This window comes from Homalodisca vitripennis, chromosome 3 (genome assembly GCF_021130785.1).
Source record: "Homalodisca vitripennis isolate AUS2020 chromosome 3, UT_GWSS_2.1, whole genome shotgun sequence".
In the NCBI taxonomy this organism is placed as follows: Eukaryota; Metazoa; Arthropoda; class Insecta; order Hemiptera; family Cicadellidae; genus Homalodisca; species Homalodisca vitripennis.
Window position 1 is genome coordinate 69,268,676 of NC_060209.1, and position 22,330 is coordinate 69,291,005.

Here is a 22,330-nt window from a genome sequence, read left to right on the forward strand (position 1 = left end):
AAAGTTCAACTGCCTTAGATAATATGCATCTTGGATGTTTGTTTTTGGAAGTTGTTGGATTTGTTGCAAATCAAAACATAAATTCATAACTGATTCATCAGTGTTTTCTTTCATGAACAAATAAAATGAGTTCGCCCTTAGCTTATGGATTCTTTTTTTCAGTCATACGGTTTACACGTTCGGCAGATCCCATTGGTAAAATTTTATTTTCTGATCAAGTAGTGCACAAGTGCTACACACATCACTTGATGGAGATTTAAAGCCAATGTTGAATTCATTGACGAATAATCTCCTAAACATAGCAAAACTGACTTTGTTACTGGTCATTGTTAACTACTTGGTCACTATACATTTGGTGCAACTTCTTTATACTTAATCTACAATTTAAGTACAGTCGTTTAGACTTTTTTTCTTCCATAGTGACTTTCACATGCCCTCAAGTTAGAAATAAAATCTCTTACTTTATTTTCTTTTCGATACTCTCCTGTTACTTTTCCTATCACCACCTCGCTTATCCCTCAATAGGCTCTCCAGAATAAACTTTTGCGACCTAAATTGGCTAGCCTTTTTCTCCCTACTTTGGTGATAGCAAGAAAATTTTTCTTGCAAACAGGAATTCTTTTTTCATTGCTTTGAATATAGTAATTAGCTGAAAAGACATGCTGTGAGCCTGCTGAAAGAGACTTGTTTTGGTTCGGCATGTTAGGCCTACGTCGTTTAACGTTCTTTGTAACGACTTATGAAGAAAAGTATAGAATCTTGGCGAAGTGTTTTTGGTACTTTATAAAGTTTGTCCCGCAGTTTCTTTACATCATTTGGTCTAATATCAGAGCATGATAAAGTCTTAGTGGAGTGTTTGCATGGGATTTAAACATTACTACCTGATGGTGCAGAGTACCGCTTACGTTTGGCTTCTTTCCTTTTCCCACCACTTGCCTGTCTCTTGCGTGTCCCACTATTTCCAATGCTCACAAACACACCATCCACTACTTCTTCTATTATTTTCAAAATTATAATAAAACAACATTAACTTAATCCAAAAACTTATGAAAACAGTCTAACATGACTTTAAACATTCACTATAACCTCAAATATCTGCTGGAAATAATAACAGATGACAACTGGTCATGTGACACAAGTGAGCAGCTGTGATTGGTCCACTGGAGAAGACCACTAATTGAATGAACATAGGCTTTGGAGGAAACACTTTTTGATTGAGATGTCAGTTTTCTACATTTATTTTTAATAGGAGAAAGCAATTTTCGACTGAAACTAATTATTGAATCTCGTGAGATTCAACTTAGAAAATAGCAATCAGCCAAAAACTCACTTTTTCAATTTTTTGTGAGAAATCACCTTTTGAATGTTTGCTCCTCAATTGCTTTCTTTTGCTTTTAAATATTTTATCTATTTTTTTCATGTTTTACCATATATACTAATCCCACATGCTAGATGTGAATGGATTAATGCATAATACATTTTTATCACAGCATTTAAGTCACACAACTTTGACATACGGCGATGCGAGGCATAAATTCCAGATGTTATTTTGTTTAAAACATTCTGAACATGTTTATTCCAAAATAAGTTTTCATCTATATGGTTAGACTTAGAAGTTTTGTACAATTTTATTGCGCTATAAAATCATTGCCTACTATAATTAATGCTTCAATTTTATGTGTATTTTGTTTTGGGAAAATTTTATAAAGTTTGATTTACTTGAATTCAGTAATAAACTATGATTATTTAAAAACTCTTTGGTAACTGTTAAGTCATTATGAGCAGAAATCTCAATGCCATCTGGAGATTTTCCCGTCACTATCATGTTAGTGTCATCTGCATATAAACAAATTTTGCTTAGAGTGAGTGGCATGCTTTGTAATTTTTCTCAGATAACAAATGAAAAGTAGGGGACCCAATACCGAGCCTTGTAGGACCTAATAACTAATTGTTTGTTGACTTGACGCAAGTTTTTATATAATTACAGCTTAAGCTATCTGTAACTTGTGTTTCCACATACTGTTACTGACATAAGGGGTAAACCATCTGAGTTCTTTTTTGTTTATACCTAATTCTTTCAATTTATCTAATAACAATTTTTGAGACACACTATCCAAAGCACGTGATTAAGCCAAGATAAACCTCCACCACTCTCTTTCCTGCACCGATTGCTTTGATTATGTTTTCAATAAACTCAATCCCAGCTTTAAAAGGTGTTAGCTTTGAATCCTGTATTATATGTTACTATTTATTGTTATGTACAGTCACTGTTATTGAAACAAATTTTTACATGCGGTCTTTATCTTGTTAGTGTATGCCTAATTATATGTTTCTTTTTTATACGTATCCGTTACTTCGATCCAAATATGTAATTGGAACAAAGATATAATTGAATTCTCCACAAATAAATAAAAAGATTATATCAGGATGTGAGGAAACCAAAAATACCATGTAAATTAATTTATTACAAGCTACATTTCTCCATACAGTTAAAATAGCTTAAAAGTTTCTAATCAAAAGGTAATCAACGGCATATATGTATGTGCCAAAAGTAATCAATATGGCTAGTCTTGTGGCATGTAAGATTACTTTATAAATTAAGAGTATTACGACTAAGTTTTTTTCAACAGGAATCCACACTTTTAGAACTCCTGACACAGTAATAAACTGAATGTATTATGAGAAAAACTTATTATCCTGGATTCAAGCGAGGAAAGAATATCCAGGCCTTTCAAATGTGGTGGTGAAGTGTAATAGAGTTCAGTACAACTTATTAATTAATAAGTGAAAAATTTTTTAGGTCTTGGTGTATTTCAAAACCAAAATTAAAATTTAACTTGTGGAAAAGGACGAAAGACTGAAAATGTCTTCATTTAATTCTGACACATATTTAATCCGAGCTGTGCCATGACATAATAATATATTTACAGCAGAAATTAAAAAGTAAAATTTTGGTTTGCAGGTGATTTTTGAATTTGTCAGATTTAATATCCAGTACTGTTATAATATTTTAATAACTAATATGTTAATGGAACTCTTTTACTGTTTAAACTAAAAACTAAAGGTTAGACTTAATGTTTAATTTTTGTATTGCTTTATTGTTTTTATTTACATTCCATCTCTATATACGAATAAAAATATCTATTTACAACAAAACATGCACATACATGTATACTGACGCCAGTGGCGGCTAAAGAAGAGGGCTGGGGGGGCTTAGTCACCCGCCAGAAATGAAAATTCACAATTTTTTTCGGTTAAGTTAGAAAAGTTCATTTTTAAGGCAAATAGTAATGTTTACATGTGTATTCTTAGTTAATAAAATAACTCCTTATTAGAAATCATATACATGACTATAACTCTCATAAATATTTACTACTTTATGGGTTATATATTATTCTGTTGCGATATAAATGCCGCCGCCGAACAGTGCAGCAGCACAAATTGGAATAGTGGACTGTGTTACCCACTATTGAGCTTTACCTTGTCAGACATCCCCCCTCCCATCACCGCCACTTTCTTAGTATTACTGTGACGATGCTCTGGAATTGACTCAATTCACAGTGCCACCATTGAATTGTGACTTGTCACGCTGTTTAAGTTGTGCTGTTAACATTGTGTCTATGATAGTTAATTTCTGTACCTTGACACTATTGTCAATAGTGATGTCCCGCAATGAAGCGTGTAGGTAACTGACTACTTAAAAAAATAAGCAGTGACAACAAATGAAACGAAGAGTGCAACCGCTAGTGTACAGTCAACGCCATCCTAGTACAAGCAGTAATATGGATGTGACAGTTGATAATCAAACGGACTTGGATCTAATTACAAGTGAGAATAAATATAATGATCTAGGGGCTAGAGAGCTATGGCCAGTTCAGCCTAAGCTGGGTACCCTTCAAGTTTATTTGGCAAACAAAACAGGTCCTTTTCTAAGGCCTACTTTGATCAGTACTCTTGGCTTGAATACAGTGCAGCTAATGATGCAGCATATTGCTATGTTTGACTCTCCTCCTCAGAGGAATCATTTACAAAGGCTGGATTCAAAACTGGAATAAAAACTAAAGGGAGATTTGACAAAAACGAAAAATGTAAAAGTATCTTCTTTGTTGGGAAAATCGTATAATGGAAAAACAGTCCAGGAAAAAGGGCAGTGTTATGACAGTATTATCAATTGCCCACAAAGACGAGGTGTAGAATTATAAACTGTATATAAGCAAAATTATAATATTCCTTACAAATTATAGGGCCTTGCTCTAAGATAACATGATTAGAAAGACAACTCAGACAACTGGGGAAATTTTTTCGAACTTTGCATCTTTTATGCTTGACATAATTCAGAGATGGCTTTGAAAGAACCATAAGTATGTGTAGTAAATTTATACAAAATGAAATAATTCACAATATTTCAACTATGGTAACTGAGAAAGTTGTTGATGAAGTGGAATCTTATGGGCTTTTTTCTGTTATGGTCAATGAAGCCAGACGTTATAAGGATAAACAACGTTCCTTGTTCATTCGCTATGTAAACGATAAGCTAACTAACCCCCCACGAACATTTCTTCAAGTTTCGAAACTGTTCAAATAACCTAAATGCTGAGGAACTAGCTTTACTTATATTTACTATTTTTGAAGAATTAGGAATAAGTAACATTCCTATAATTGCTTAGACTTATGATGGGGCCTCTGTTATGTCAGGGGGAAATAATGGATTATTAACAATAATCAAAAGAATGCATCCTGCAGCTGTGTATTTTCATTGTTACGCACACCAAGCTGTCTTAGCTGTACCAGACATGTGCAAATCAGTTAAAAGCTAAAATATTTTATTTTATGGGCTTCAGGTGTTGTATGTACATTTCTCAAACCATCCTACCATGAAGTGTTGAAGAAAGTGACGGATATAATGCAAACAGGCCAAGGCTTGAAGAAGAGTTCTGTTGAGATTTCTACTCCGAGCACTACCAGATGGATTTGTAGGTATAAAAACTACAAGTAATTGATAAAAACTATGATGTACTATGATTACTCTGAGATTTTAAAACGACCAAAATGAAAACATGGATGCTGTTGAAGCTGTAGGAATTTTGAGCACCGTAACTAAAAGGAATTTCGTTGTTAACCTCTTTGTCTTCCACCAAGTATTAACTCTCACTCACATTTTGTGCCAACAGCTAAAATGTACACTGGAAGGAGCTTCACAGGTAATTAAAGGTACAATTAATTCTTTGAAAGAAAAAAGAAGTGAGGCAGAATTTTCCAAAATCTGGACAAAACAGATTTTGCCGAATAGCATGACATTTCCTTGGAAAATGTTTAGAAGTTCAAAAAGAAAAGATTGTCCTTTTGAGAAACAGGAAGTAATGTCAACAGTTGGAGCAGGAGAGGATTTCAGTCAGGATGAAAGTCAAGACAGAGTGAACAAATTTTGGTGAACTCAGTTTACTTCAAGGTCTTTGATGTTATCATTGAAAGATTAAATGAAGAATCACTAAGATTCTTCACTGAAGCTGTCAATGACTGTTCGATTTGAGTAATGAAAAATCAATTCTTCCTTGAACATTATAGTGGGATACTGAGAGTAGATACCACATTACTTGAAGCATACATTACAGTAGCTAATAATTTACTTTAATCTAAATCATTGGAACATCAAAATCATCAGAAAATAGAAACATCATTAGTTCAAGAGTAAAGTTTTAAGAGTTGAGGAAAATAGTTGAACAAGAAAACTTTCCTAACTTATTCAAGACAATAAAACTAGCTGCTTCTATTCCCATAAGCTCAGTCTCCCGTAAAAGAAGTTTTTCTGCTATGAGGAGGATCAAAAAGTTGTTGAGAACTTCAATGCTGCAAGAGAGATACTCCAACTTATAGTTGTTGTACATATCGAAAATAGTAAGAGAAAAGATTCAAATTCAAGATATTGTAGAAAGGTTCACTATGAAGAAGAGAAAATTGCACTTGACGTAAACACTTTTTTTTACTTTCTAACTATTAATATTTTACATGAAATTCATGAATATAGCAAATATTTCAATTTAAAATGCAAAAGTTTTGTTAAATAACTATTTTGTATTTTGTTAAATAAACATTTGTTCTTAGGTTCTTATTTTTGTCTTCTCTCTCCACCTTTAAATATAAATGTAATCCCATATAATTGCTAAAGTGTTTTGAATTTTTTAAAAGGTATAACTTAGTTGAAAATCTACAAAATTCAGGTAGGAAAATTGTAGATCTCGTTCTTAAAAATACTAGGATATATTTGTCAAGCTTTTGATAGTATAACTATTGGAAAAATAATTACTATAATGATTTCCAGGTGCCTGGTTATAAAAATTTGATTCCATACCCCCAGGCACGGTGGTATGCCCATATTAAATCAGCCCCTCCAGAAAGTTTAGTCAAGAGTCACCTAAGACTGACTCTATTGTGAGTACAAACTGTAAGAGGTTTCAACTATATATTTTTATGAGTTTTAGGTGACTTGGATACAGATGATTTGTGAAGCATTAATAAGAAAGATTGTCATAATCTAGAGTATGAACTAATAGTAACCAAATGCAATATGTTGTGTAAAAATTTTTAAGTTACTTTTATACAGCGATCAGTTTTAAAAGTAGTGTATCTTAGCTATTGACTAGAACAAACGTTAAAAAGATTTTAAAATTCTCAGGTTACTTGCAACAATATTTTATGCTTACAAGTATTTTATACCTTATAAGAATAAATAAAATATTTTAAGGAAACAGAGCCAAGAATTTAAAAAATTAAGAATTCAGCAATACAAACAGTTGTTATTCCATAAACTTTGTATGAATCTACCTTCAAAACTTTACATCTTCAATCAAATATTTCACAGTTGCACATGAAATCTACCTTTCTGTTAGGTCTAAAATCTTACCTTCTGACTGTGCTGGTAGAAATATTTTAGTACACACAATGTCCTCATTTCTGTTCAATATTCACAAATTCGGAGGAAAAATCAAATAAAACAAACACCAAATAATTGAGTTAACAAGGTGAAATTTATTGTTTACACAGCACACTTTTTAAGTAACATCAAAAATAATTGAAGCTTACATTAATACTTTAATAAATCACATTCCAGTTCAGTTGAAATTCAGAATGGATAACTCGGTGAAAGGCATTACCTTACAGACAAAAAGTAAGATTAAACTTTTTGACCAGAATAGTCACTAGTGTCTACAGTTGTATCAGCCTGCATTGGTCCTTCGTTTGTAGTTTCTTCCAGTTCTGTGTATACAGGATTTTCAACAGTAATATTCCTCTGCTCCTAGAACATTTGAAAATTGCCAAATAATTGGTTACGTATAAATATTTGTAAAGAACAAGTTAATTTGCTTTGTTTTATTGTTTTAGTCACTATTCTAAATTATAAAAATGATGAATATAAATAATTCATAAACAATGAATACTTCATTAAATTATTTAATACACAAAGTATGGCTGAAAAGGAAATAGTAGGCTATATTCATTATTATCTATTTTAAATTAACCACTTCAACGTATATCTCTTTTCTGATATCAACATAATACTGCATACAAATTTTAAACTCACTTAAACAGTGCTACAAGTACATTGCCAGGAGTGCCGATGCCTGAGCGGTCTACAATGTTGGACTTTGAGTCTGAGTTAGAGATAGCACAGGTTCGAATCCTGTCTATGACCCTTGCACTTTTTATCAGTACCATCGACCTTGTACTGTATCGACTCTCCCCTTTATTCTGTTTGATAAGACCCTTGCACAGGCCAGTGGCCCATGAGGATGGGCAGAATAAGGCATAAAAGGCCTTTAAACAAAATTTATAGCAAGCAATGCGATATGTTGAAGGGTCTACGAATGATTTTTTCCAAATGAGACCAATTTCTATCTGGTCAAACACTTAACAGTGTAAAATTTTAACCACCTCTGAATACATTTTGTTTATGTTAAAACGGTTTATAGTATTTGTTGAAAACTTTTATACTAATTCCCATAAACTCAGATACTGTTAAAAAACAGTGGTATTCTCAAAGTTTGAATCATCATTGATATCTTAATAGAGATATAAACCTCCTAAACCACCCAAAAACCTAGTCAACAACTTTAACATATTCTTGTTGCAACATTAAACATTTTAGTATTAAAAAATATGGTTCTCAAGATATTGTATAATAGAGCAATATACAAAAAAGTTAATTTCATTCCAGGAACCAATTCAGAGCCATGCTCAAAAACGATGTGTGTTTAATTTCTCATAAAGAATGATGTGAACAATCTTGTGTGACATTCCAAGTTTTTAATTATGAAATTATTGATTCTATTGTTCATGGGCAATAAGATCAACACTTATATCAATTTCTCGCACAGCTTCTAAAATACAATCAACATTCTCACTTACTGTAATGTGAAAGATATATTATATATGTGTATACCTCAAGCGATTGAAAGATATAATGAGTATATAAAAACACATCTTTAAGCAGAAGGTTCATGACACTAAGTTTGTTTTGAATATATGAAACTATTGATAACTATCTTTTGTTGTTAGTTATGCTATACAATAGGTTTATTATACTGAATATTGAAAATGTATTGTTATCATTATCATTAACGAATAATGCAAAAAAAAAACAAAAAAACAAAGTAATATAGGTAAAAATAAACACATTTGAGCATAAACGTAGAAATGTGTGTAGGAAAACACTTACCTGGCCAGTGGCACCATACATAGGGTTATCAAAGGCCTGAGGAGGTGTGTGAGTGACCGAGTGTATAGGCTGCTCACTCGCTACCATCACCTCACTTGATTGGTTCTCAAAGCGAGCAAATACAAACGGCCGACTCTCTGTTGGCGAAAACTGCACCCATGACCTGTAATATGTAGTGATTACAATTTATCTTCAATGAAACTAATAAATTAATAAAGACAATGATTTAAATAAGTCACACTATGTTTTTATTTCAAGTAGCACTGGTTATTTTTCACCAACAAAGTACAGTTGGAAAATATTAATTTTTCTGGATATTTGACGTAGACAAACAGTTACTTTTATTCATTTGTTATCAAAGTTTCAAAAAGTATGTAATAAAAATAAAACATTATTTTTAACCATATTTCTAGGTTAAGCTTAATTGAGATGAAAATTATCTAATACACAAGTGTGTGATCAATTGTGCTATAGGTAAATAATGTATTACAATTTGACACTTTTCAAATATAAAAATGTCTAATAAAAAATTATTAAAAAGTTATTTAAAAACTAATCAATATTTATGGTGGTGTACTCGCCAAAGTCAAGCTTGACAACAGAACAAGTTGTGTGCAAAATAACCTTTCCGGCTCAATTGAAAGAAAGTTAGATTTCACATGTCGCCGTCAACACTCTAAATGTCAAACTGAAGATGCATTATTAGTTTAGATGTCTAATTTGCATAACACTGTGAGACAAATACTCTCAATGTTGGCATGTTAATAAATTCGTAACACTTTCAAAAATTAAGAAATTCTATAGTCTTGAAACCTTACCAGAAAAAATTGTTATAAGCACATCATTTTCTTTGTGAAAAAGTGGACTCAATTTAGTTTACCATTAATCCGAAATTATGTTTGTAAACTTATTCAATTCTACAAGTTTAAACTGTCCAATCTCAAAACCGAGTTATAAAAAAATAAGAATAAATGTTGCTTGGAATTGCTTGAATTTTTTATGTAAAGTGTCAATTCCTAAAATAATTGATGTTATGAAATACCCAATACATATTTTGCTCAAATGTGAATGATCGCCATCTTTAAATGTTTTATAGGTTAAGACAGGCTTAAAAACAACTATGGTAGTTTTGGATTCTGGTGGTCATGATCAGAGAAAATGCAAAAATTTTCCTGGAAATTCAGTCATGAAGGCGACTGCAATATGAGATTTCAATGAAATCTACCTAAGCTCAAGCATACCTGGAGAGGCAGAGCAATAAGTATAAGTACTGGTGATGTCACTGAACGAAACATGTGTTTTTTACATACACATGCTGGGGCACATTTTTTTATAAAACACATTTGCCTGATAATCCGGATCCGTTTTGTTGCCTTAAATAACATAACAGGGGTTAAGATTGGATTAAAAACAAAAATGTTGGTAAATGATTTAGCAAATTTTTATATTTTTCATATTTTTATTTTAATCCATTCAGGGAGATCAATTACAGTAATATTCAATGAGTTAATTTAGCTTTTGACTGACTTTCAAGAATATTCAGAAACTGATTAAAAGTTATTTAAAGCATTTGTGTGTCGAAAGTATTTGTTCTCTTTCAAATGGTAAATCCCAAAGGCATGTGGTTATGTATGATCACTTTGAATAGATTAGCATTATTTGCCTTAAAATGTTCTTTAAAGTTCCTTTATCTATCTAAAATTGTTCTAAAACAAGATAGGAGTATGGTACACAATGTATCGCGTAATTAAGGTCGCATGCAAAATTTCAAGCCTATAGTTTATTTCATTCAAGATGTCCTGCAGTCAGTTTGACAGACATCCATCATGTAGAAAAGAAATTTTACATCCCCCAGCAAATAAAAAGAAGTCGTGTCAGCCTATCAAGTGATAGATTTCAAAGACGCTCAGCCAAATTCCATGACTGGACATGCACCATCATAAAAATCATTCTCATATGAAAATCTCATTATGATTGTACTCAGCTTGTTTACAAATTTATTTAGTCTGCAATTTTCTTGTTGCCATCATGGTTATAAGAACAATGTAAAAATATTTGGTAATATTTGGTCCAAATCCCATCGAGTGACATGCACCATCATAGATCTCGGATAATGGAACCTTCATGTAAAATTTCAAATCTGTAAGGTCACAGTTATTTTCAAGATGTTGTGCAGATAGACAGAAATGCATATTTTCCAGCCCTATGGGTCATATTCTTTGCTAATGCTCAGCCAATTTGTGGGACCAAACTTTTGGATTTCCCTGTTAGTTAAATAAATAAAAATTTCACATTATGAAATTCTCTTACCATTTACGTGAGTAAAACACAATGACAGCTGCAAGAATCAATCCAGCAAACACTAAGAGCGAGAAGAAATGACCCATCACTTGGCCGAATGTTGTTGGGTACCAGACATGTCCTGACACGTGTAATTCTTTTGCAGTCCATCCTTTACCATCTTCAAACAAAAAGGCAACAAGATTGAAATTATCACACAATAACAATACATAGTTGTTGTGAGTGTATTCATTTGGTGGATTTAAGTGCTGTAAGAAAATGGTTCTGGAAACTATTTGATTTTAATCAACAACAATGTAAACATTTGTATACATGTCTCCGAGGCATCCAAATAGCAGATGGAAAAAATGCAGAACTGCAGGGGTAGGATCAGGTAATTCATTAATCTCTGCCATGAGAGAATTCAGGTACATTCAATGGTGGTTAGTGTTGTGGAAATCAGCACCGATCCTATCACCCTTTTCTCCATCTAGTTTGGTTCTTACTCATTTCCATTTTCATTTATGTAGCTGGTGATGTAAAAGTAATTAGTGTCTTGACACAATTCCAGTATTAGACACTGAACCACTTGGTAGCTAAATTGTAAAAACAGCGATAACAAAAATAAGTAATTCATATCTAGAAAGAGTGCTCAATTTGAGGCAAAATGCATAGGGACAGCACACCAGCAGAACCTCTCTGTGGAAAAAATAAGCTATTTGGTATCTGAAAAAATGCATAAAACATCTTTTCAGACCTCGTATTTACAAAATTTTCCAGTGGAGGATAACCCCTTTCTTTTGGGAGGTATTTGAAACCCCACCAGAACTCCAGGAGGTTACAATTTAAATAAATAAATATACAAAATGGGTTTATTTTTCTAATTTAAATACAGTATACAACAATAAGCAGCCTAAAGAACACCTCCAATTATAGAAATTGAATTATGTCTGGAAGTGTTAAAAAATTAAATTAAATTAGGTACAGACTGAGAACAAAATGTCTATAATTGTGTTTAAATGACCTTTATTTTTCTAATTTAAATACAGTATGCAACAATAAGCAGCTTAAAGAACACCTCCAATTATAGAAATTGAATGATGTCTGGAAGTGTTAAAAAATTAAATTAAATTAGGTACAGACTGAGAACAAAATTTCTATAATTGTGTTTAAATGAACCTTTATCAGGCAGTGAAAATCTCAGCACTTGACACTAGGCGACTGGAGTCATTTACAGTGGCAGATTGTGTGGTGGTAGCAGACAGTCCGCGGCACATACACAGTTTACTCGTGGCAGTTCCTTATTGCACTAATTGCTATTGAAAAATATACACTTTTTATATATTGCTTTGATAAATAAATCTAAACTAATAAATATGGAAACCAGAATATTTTATTCAAGTTTATTGTAAGCTCTGAAGTGAAAAAAACAGAACAAACCACCATTTACAATTAAAACTAATGTAACAGATCATTTAAGCTCATTCTAGCAGATGTTTATTGTATTACTGTGGAAATAACAAAACACCACACCTATATGAGAGTATCCGAACGCACTCTAACAGGAATGTAAAGAAATACAGTAATACTGTAATGCTGAAAAAGGACACAGTGTGCATGTGTTGTTCTGCATTTTTTCCGCTAAGCGGTAGAACACAAACGCTGTACCATTCGCCTGCATCAATTTTAAAAGTTATAACTGTAGTGTAAAGCAATTGTATTACTAAGTAATTCCACAAGATGTAACTCACTATTGATGATAGAAGTCTTCAAGCGTTGTGCAATATCATGGACCTTTTCACTATACTCTCCATCCTCTACCAGAACTAGCTGGAGCAGTTCCCCCACCTTGCTGGCGTGCCACAAAACTCCTTTGTCCTTCAGGAATCTGTTGATGTCCTCAGTCAGCTGGTGACTGTCCCAAGATTTACCATTTAACAGGAAGTAGGCACCTGCATCAGATAGACTTTAAAAATTATCATCAAAACTCCTTGAGTTAAGAAATATTGAATGAGGCTTTAGGACAATAAAAATTATGCAACTATGAGGAGAGGATAAAAGAATACTTTACTTCGAAGCAAAATTAAAATTTTTGACTTACAATAGCAGTAAGATCAAGGTATGTAATTTCACTCCTCCAATGATAACTATTTGTGCAGTAATATTTGTAGGAAATAAAGTTAGAAGATTTTCTCATAACTGCTAATGATTCAATAAGTAAAAAAGGGTTATTCGTCTCACATAAGTTTCTAATGCTCTCTTCATCTATAAAAGTAAATCTTTAATTTTGGTTACATTCATTGTAAGTGAGGGAGGTTTCGTGTGTGTTGAAAATGATACTTATTTTATTGTTGTTGGCATTAGTTTTCCATATTTTGAATGGAGTATAAGCAGGGATATATGTGAGGATGCCAAAAGAATACCACTTACCATGTATTTCATCTGTACATAAGATTAAATTTTCAAGTATCTACCTTTGCACCATGCTCGCACTCAGACAAATGAGTTTAGAGCTGAGTTCCAGTCCTTGATAAGATTTTTGTCATGTTTTATAACAAAGGAGTCACTCTTATGATTTCCTGTCACACTGTGAAAAGGAATGCCAGTGCAGATGATATATCTACCTAATATTCACATATATAAATATTATATATATATATATATATATATATATATATATATATATAAATATTTGAAAATCAACCATGGAATGCACGGAACTGCAGTATCCGTTTCATTCTTATTTTAGCATCCTCTACACTGATAAAAACAAAATCTCATTTACTTCAGCAAAGTCCAGTTGTTTCTTTATCAAACAGGCACACAGTAACAATACAATTGAATTAGCATCTATTTTGCTCTCAGTTTCAATGAATTATAAGTGAATATGTAGCAGGTATTGTCATTTTGAATGTGTACATTGAAACTAAACAGCCAAAGAAGCCCTTTATAGAACTGAATTGTTGTATTGAGCTTTGGAATTTTGTGCGTAATCAAATGATATAAAACATTAGGATCCATTTTACTCCTCTCCAATATTTATTTCTTTATTTTTCATAGGCTTCAACTTTTCTTGTGTACAAAAAAAAAGGAAAAACCAAATTCAGCCATCTTCAGTATTGTCATTTAACTTTGTTTGACAGTCAATGCAAAAAGTCATAAACATCTGTTTTTAGATTATGTAAGCTAAAGTTTGTGAGGTATCACTGGGCGACATCACTTGATCACGTTAACATGATTCCAAATAAATATTTCAGAGAGTCACTTGGTAACCCCAAGACGTATCTCCCGCCTTGGGAGTATATATATATATATATATATGTGTGTGTGTGTGTGTGTGTGTATACATTTAATGTTAATGATCAACTGCTGCCTGCATGAACTTATTGTTCATAAATACGTAATTTCATATTAACTCCCCTAATTTATTTATTTTTATTAGACCATATCCAAAATCCCCACATTTCCCCCCACTTTAGACAACTAATGTGCCATCTGAAAATAGATGGCACAAAAATACATCACCAAATTAGTTGAGGTCCACGGCAGCACACTCGACATCCGCACAGCAGAACACACAGGTAACATCAACCATACACGATCTTAAGTTAATCTCCTCCCCTTATCTATCACGTCATTGTTAGTCAATAGCTTTCAGCAATGCCCATCAATGGAATCCATAGTAACCTGATTTATTCTGTGAATTAGTCACTCTCGTTTTAGTATCTACACCTTAGTGACTTTGTGAAAGGCACAAGTACCGGAGTATGCTGGTGAGAAGGTTTGTATACTTGAACTATCTAAAACTAGTTCATATCAGAATTTTGCGAAGAGTCATCACAGCTGTAATTATATCGTCAGAAAATATAATGTCTTTCTGGTTAACCCTGCTGCGTACAGAGCATCTGTCTAAACTCCATGCCATACATGTAGTATGTAACTCGCTGTTTGGTTTTTTGTGTGTTGCGTTTTGGATTTGCTGAAAACTTCTACAATTATTAGAACACTGAGTGATGTTTGAATTAAAAAATTGTATTAGACCTAGAACAGACTTATACAGTAGAGACTGAAATACTTTTACCACATCACTTATTACTAAAAGATCAAAGATATGTAGCATACACATTGAAAGGTCCCAAATATGAACATTCTTTCTCTACTATAATACCTAAGTCCTAGAACATAAAATTTGGTTTTATTTATACAATTGTTTATTCATATTGCGTAAGGCATGAACACTCTCACTGAAGGTGCACATTGTTTAAGGTCACTGAATTTATAATCAAACAGCTAAATGTACTAATATCTAACACTTATGTTATATGTTGTTTTACTCCTAATTGGAAGTCAGTTTAGAAAGTAGACAGTCACCCAGTCTTTCTGTAGGGCAACAGCCTTCTTAACATCCTTTCTGAGAGCATTAAGGGGCGTCTGGGAATGCAGACAGGATTATCAGGCCTGGCATTAACCATATAGATTAGTTTGAGAAAGAATCTAGTGAAGATCTCGTAACTTAACACTTACACATGACCAAAGCCAATCAATTCCGTAGATTATTAGAATATTACATTTTGGTACAAATAAGAATTAAATATACAAACAAATTAAAATTTGAAAATGTAAAAATGTTGAAATTTCCAAGTTGTTATGTAAAGATAAGTTATAAATGCTGCAATAATAGATTAAAATAATTATAACAGTTTAAAAGTAAAATTTATAAATGAGAAAATACGGTTGTACTTCAAAACGTACCACATATCGGACAACAGAAGCCTGAAGGTTGGATAGGTTGCTTGCAAAGGGGCTCAGCGCAAGAAACTCTACTACAAACTTCTGAATGCATATAGTTGTTACCACATTCACACCACTCAGTCTGAGGACAAGCATTTCCACTGATCTCTACATAGGCTTCTTCTCTGTTTGACATGAAGAATTGGCGAGAGCCTTCATGGAGATTGGAAAACTCAAACCACTCCAGTGTAGAAAACAATCCCTGTATCGATAAAAAAACAATAAGAAATTAATGATAATGCTTCATATCTTAAGAGGTGAACAAGTACTAAAGTATTTCAGTAGTCCTACACTTAGAGTTGTGACAGTACATAAAAAGAGGTCCAAATTCTAATTAAATATTCTAATCTATCTATATTTGATTAGTAAATATCTTTATAACAAACAACTGGATCAGTTTCTCTGGTCATTAAGCTATTAATTGACTTTTTATAAGAACTATCGATCTTGGATAATCAATGAATTAAGTTGTGCTAAATAAATTATCTGTTATTTGCATTTATTTTAAAAAATTTAACTGTATAAAACTTAACTAAAATAACAATTATAATAATTTAATTGTTTTTATCATACAAATTTTTAAAAGTTGGAAAAAGATTTTTTATAAATAAAATACATTATTTTATGAAAATCTGAAAGAGGATTAAAATAAACAAAACAATACTACTTAATTTGAAAACAAACACTCCAATAATAATTAAATTGTATTATTGTGAGGCCTTTTGTTTTCAAAGAAAACTTCATCAGACCTTTATAACAGAAAGACAGGAATAAAATTGAATTATTATTGGAGGGTTTCTTTTCAAATGAAGTTATCAGATCCAATATTAAAGAAGTTGAAACAATGTAAAATATACTATTAAAATACTGCAGAATAAAAATCAATTACAACAAATAAATCATATATATTAAGTGTGTTAAAAAATATAACAGAAATTTTTAATTTTTGCGGGTTTGGAGAGTCAGATTTTCAAGATTTTTCATATTATGTTGGTACTTATGCTCCTTAAGTATGTACACATAATAAAATTTCGAGCTATATTAATTGATTACTTTTTCAGTGACAGCTGCTAGGGTTAGACATGTTTTATGAATCACAGCAATTTTTGCTCTTTAATATAATGGATCAAAGAATTTGTATCAAGCTTTGTGTGAAAATGAAATAAAGTGAGAAATACAGGCCAAAAGTGAGTCTGCTATGAGTAAAACAACAAGTGGTACAAAAGTGGCGGTGGAGAAATTGAAGATGACGAATGCTCCGGACACCGCAACACATCAAAAGAAAACAGGGAAAAAGTGAATGAAATGATTATGAACAATCACCATATTACGATCAGAGAAGACACTTTTTGAACAAAAACAGCAGTAAATGAAAGTTGCTCAGGAGTCACTATAAATGAAGTTAACGACGATGCAGAATTACTGAAACGTGTTATAACAGGTGATGACACATGGGTTTATGGATATGACGTTGAAATCACTCCAGTAGAGGCATTCTGGAGTGCCAAGACCGAAAAAGACTCGACAAGTGCAGTTGAACGTTAAGGGTTTGCTAACTGTGTTCTTCGATTTTAATGACCAAGGTTAATAAGTTCAACAACGTTTGTGTGAAAAAATCTGAAAAAAACACCTGGATTTATGGCTAAATAATTCTCACTTCAACTTCGATTCTTTTGGGAATACAAAATGTTGAGGTCTGATGTGTAAAGTTAACATTGAACCAAGTCTACCGAATTCGTAGTTTGTCAGTCGACGTCTTATTTTAAGAAAAATGAATTCTAGTATTTTTTTTTTTTAATGATTAAGTTTAATAGTAAACATTCGAGAGAACATTAGACCACTACGTCCACCTCGAGATAACATTTGAGTTCATTCTTATTCTATTTTGGCAGCAAGGTGGCACAGTTTTATTTTTATTAAGAACTCGGAGTTGATGCATGTTAGTAACTTGTCACAATGAAACTTGCATGTGACCTTTCCAATTTCAAGTATTTATTACTACGACCTCAGACATCTCCAGCCCATGTGTTTCGTCCATTCATTACAATTTGAATTAGTATTATTTTATTAATATTACAAGTTTTTATTGAGGCTGACAGTGGTTGAGGAGAGGGGATGGTTATTTTGTAGAAGTAAGGGAAGGAGAGCAAGCCAATTCAACTGTTTCAGTTATGCAGTGAGGTACTCTACGACAAACTCTCATAACTGTTGTTTATTTGTGCTTGGTGGCAGGCACAGTAACAACTCAAATCCTGACTTGTAACTGACAAATAGTTGTCTGTATAACATTATTAGCAGGACATTCCTGGCACTAAAACACACAACATTCATTCACCCTATAATAATACAAGAACCTTCAATGTATTGAATTTAATTTTTCTTTCTGAATAGAACGTATTGTAATTGTATTAGTCTCAACAAAGTTTTGCTGAGGTTCGGGATTGTGTGGTTAATTTCTTCTACATACTACAAGATTACCACATTAATGGCTGATTGCAGAACTATATGGTCAGAATCAGAATCAGAAATGTATTGTCACGTAACGTAACATAATTGTAGTAGAAAGATCTACGATGAACAGGTGACTCATCAATATAATTTGAAATATACTTATCCTAAAAAAATCGCACAAACAGTGATCCAGTATGTATATATATATATATATATATATATATATATATATATATATATATATATATATATAATTTCAATAAACATTGAATCCATTCCACCACAGAGCGCTTACTTTTTCCGGTTCAATTATTTTGTATTTGACCGTATCTGTCACATATGTGTTTAAATAAGCAAACTAACATATGATTGGATACCTGTCAAACGACTTTTATTTACATTAAATTGTATAAATGGCAGTAGCCTTATTTAATTTCAATAAACATTGAATCACAAAAAGTACTTGCTCCGCCGGGAGTCGTACCCGGATCTGTCACTTGCCGGGTGAATGTGCTACCAACAGAGCCCTTACTTTTTCCGATTCAATTATTTTGTATTTGGCCGTATCTGTCACATATGTGTTTAAATAAGTTTTAAATATATTAAACAATATATATATATATATATATATATATTATATATAATATATATATATTAAACAATATATATATATATATATATATATTGTTTTATATATATTATATAATATATATATATAATATGTACCATTAGTATATATATATATATATATATATATATATATATATATATATATATATATATATACTAATGGTACAGGTACAGGTATGGTACGTCACTCCTACAATTGGTTAATACTACTAAAGCTGGACACCACAGTTTAAGAGTATTCTCAGGATACACTCCACTAAATCATACTTTCTACAAAATAACATTTAATTCAGTGAATAAGATTATGAGAAAATTCAAAGGCAAAGGCAGGGAGCTTTCTTAAAAAGAGATATGGAAACTTGTAAAATGTCTTTTAGAAATCAAAGGCAAGCAGTATAAACCTGACTATCAGAGTACATCAACTGCTAAACCAGCCTCTGCTAAAAACATCAATAAATTGGTAGCAATCACATAACTTAGCAATCATAGAGCTGTGCTGATGATGTAAAAAGAGAAAAGATGGCAAAATCTCTTGTAAAGAAAACTGCTTAAGACCTTTCCAAGTGTATTTGATACAACACAATCATTTTATGTTATCTTAAAATATCTCATAAAATGATTTTTAATGTAGTGCCAAAAGTAGAACCGGATCATCTCTTATTGTAATAATTTTTATTTAACGTAAAATTGAGAAATCTTACCCTTCCGTCAATGCTGAAGCTTCCAACTCTAACAACATCAGGCATTATGACTCTGTAGGTGCCACCAGGTGGAAAGATCACATGATCAGAAGCACACGGTATCCTCTCCAAATCAGGAGTAGCAGCATTCCAGCCATCCCAGTTGTGTGGGTCTATCCAACTTAGTGATTTGGTTGGTTTGAACACCGCATCTTACAAAATTAAATGTTGAATGAGATGGGAAATATTTTATAGATAAGGCGGGAGTATGCCACACCGTGTCGTGTAACAGGCTTCGCTAAGGTTGCATGGAAAAATTCAAATCTATAAAGCTTATGTTCCAGAAGTCCTGCAGACAGACAGACAGACAAGCAATCATACAGAAAAGAAATGTTTACATACTCCCAGCAGACAAAAGAGAAATTGTGTTTCTACTGATTCATAAGCATCAATGATGCTCAGCCTAATTCAATGGTTGGACACGGACCATAACAGAACTCATTCTTGCCTATGTAAAAATAAATTTTCATGCAAAAATCAAAGTGTACAGATGAAATCTTTCTGAAGATATCTTGCCACATGATACATTCACATTTTTGTTCAATAAGTTAGGTTTTATAGCAGTGTTAAAATCAAAGTTATGGTAAGCTAATGATGTTACTACAACGTAAGAGTATTATTATAATAGTATAAATATTATCAATGACTTTTAACATTGACCTCATCCAGTCTATTATATTTTCTTTTTACTCTATGAGTAAAAGTGCTGATTGTTCAAATTTCATATAATTGTAAACAGTTAGTTTACAAATTTATTTGTCCAACTATTTTCTTTTTTTCATCATTGTTACCAATAAATATTACCAATGTAAAATATTCATTAACGCTCAGCCAAATCCCATGTAGTGATATGCACCATCATTGAATTCAGTGTTCCTCATATATAAATGCAAAGTTTCAAGCCTATGGGTCAGTTCATCTTAGAGATATTGTCTGGGGAGGCAAAAATGAAATTTTTCTAGCCCCATGAGTAATAAACTTTGCTAAAGCTCAGCCAACAAGAAATAGAGGAAGAGAAAAAAATTTAAGAACTGAAAACAAGAAAACTATTGTACCTTGTCCATTGCAAGCATCTGTATTTTTCTTCCCAGTAAATTGAAGAACTCCATTTGCGGGAAGCAACACTTCTGTGTAAGAATCCAAGATGAGAGCTTGCAGAGAAGTAGTGCCTACAGGGAGCTGAAGGACAGCAGACTCGAGGACAGCTCTGTCAGCAGCGCAAGGTACTCGTCCGATGTTCCAATTATGGGAGTTGTTATAGCTGAGGTTGCTCAGCCAGGTGCGGCCACACAAGCCACTCTCGGTAAGCAACAGTGCTGCAACAACATATCCATTGGGTGCACAAATTTGGAATTGTAATGTTATTATATTTATCTGTCAAAATTAAACTGAAGAAAACACAATAAGTCTGTTAAGATGATGCTTTTATTATTTTATTTGTCTTAAGAGATGAATTTTAAATAAATTTAACTAAAATTTGTATTTACCTGAGTTAAATTAAAATAAATACTATGAAAATTAATTCTTTATTTTTAACAGTAGTAAAGATTTTTTATGATAAATAAAACTGGTTTATCAATACAAAAATCTTAGTTTTTGATTATAATGACAAATTATACCAGTATCTAAGACTGAAGAAACAAAATACTAACTGAGAAACGGTAGGGTCCACAGCAGTTGTTTGGCTTCCATGACTGTTCAGACTGACTGTAATCAGACATCTGGATTGTTGGATATCACCCTGGGGAGTTACAGTACCAATCTCCACCAACATGTGGCAGTCAGGGAACTAACAGAGTAGAGATAGTGCCTTACTGTAACAGAATATCCATGACACCATTCCATCCCAAAACATGCTTATCTTGAATATGTTATGTAACCATTAGTTTGGTATGAGAAAGATCATTTAATAAGAACCCATTGCTAAAATGAATCATAAGACAACATATTGCACAAACTGGCAAAATTATGGTGGCCTCATTGTAATGGACATTTAGAAGTAATAGAATATCATATTACACATGATTTACTTTCCTTGTAAAAAAAATAAAAGTATATTCTTTAAAAAATTGATGAAGATTCGATTACTATTTTATTTGTTTATTGGAGTATAAATGGTGAAAATTCCATCAAATTCCCAAGAGCTCTTCTTAAAAAAATTTCTTCTTGACAAAAATACATGACTTTTTTGTCAAACCTTATGATTCATGAGTTCTAAAATCAAAATATTAACAGTTGATCTGGAGATATTCATAAATAATGTACATGCATGTTTAATGTCGCATCAATTAGCCAATGGCAATGGATGACACAAAACTATGATTGATACGAAAATGTGAAAACATGTTGCAAGCCAAAACCAAAAACTAATTAATTCTAGGTATAATTTTATTTATACTTATTTTTACTTCCTATATCCCACATAATTTTCCAGAATATTTATTGATATTGAATCAGGTTGTTACCTATTATTATCAACCAAGGTAGATGTGACACTGCATAATCAGGAGTTGATTTTATAACAAAAATAAGTTTTTGTGTAAACATCACTTACTTTTAAATTCTGACAAAACAAATGTCATTCTTCATTCATCTAAACAAAATAGAAGTTCAAATCAACCAGATATTTTTATTCACCATTTTGCGGTAACTCAAACCAACTACTAAATATTTTTGGGATTGATATCAATGAAAATCTTAGCTGGGACAAACATGTTGACCATGT

General features: G+C 32.1%; 1 protein-coding gene across 1 annotated transcript; it reads right to left on the bottom strand.

Moving 5' to 3' along the window:
- Positions 1-7,003: 7,003 nt before the first annotated feature.
- Positions 7,004-21,569, bottom strand: LOC124357046 (protein amnionless). Its single transcript, XM_046808442.1, has 8 exons — positions 21,258-21,569; positions 20,661-20,921; positions 19,567-19,757; positions 15,746-15,986; positions 12,745-12,945; positions 11,024-11,174; positions 8,714-8,876; positions 7,004-7,294 (listed from the first exon to the last, which is right to left on the bottom strand). Exons 1-8 carry the CDS (start codon positions 21,295-21,297, stop codon positions 7,172-7,174), a joined length of 1,371 nt encoding a protein of 456 aa, XP_046664398.1. The 5' UTR covers positions 21,298-21,569; the 3' UTR covers positions 7,004-7,171.
- Positions 21,570-22,330: the final 761 nt, after the last annotated feature.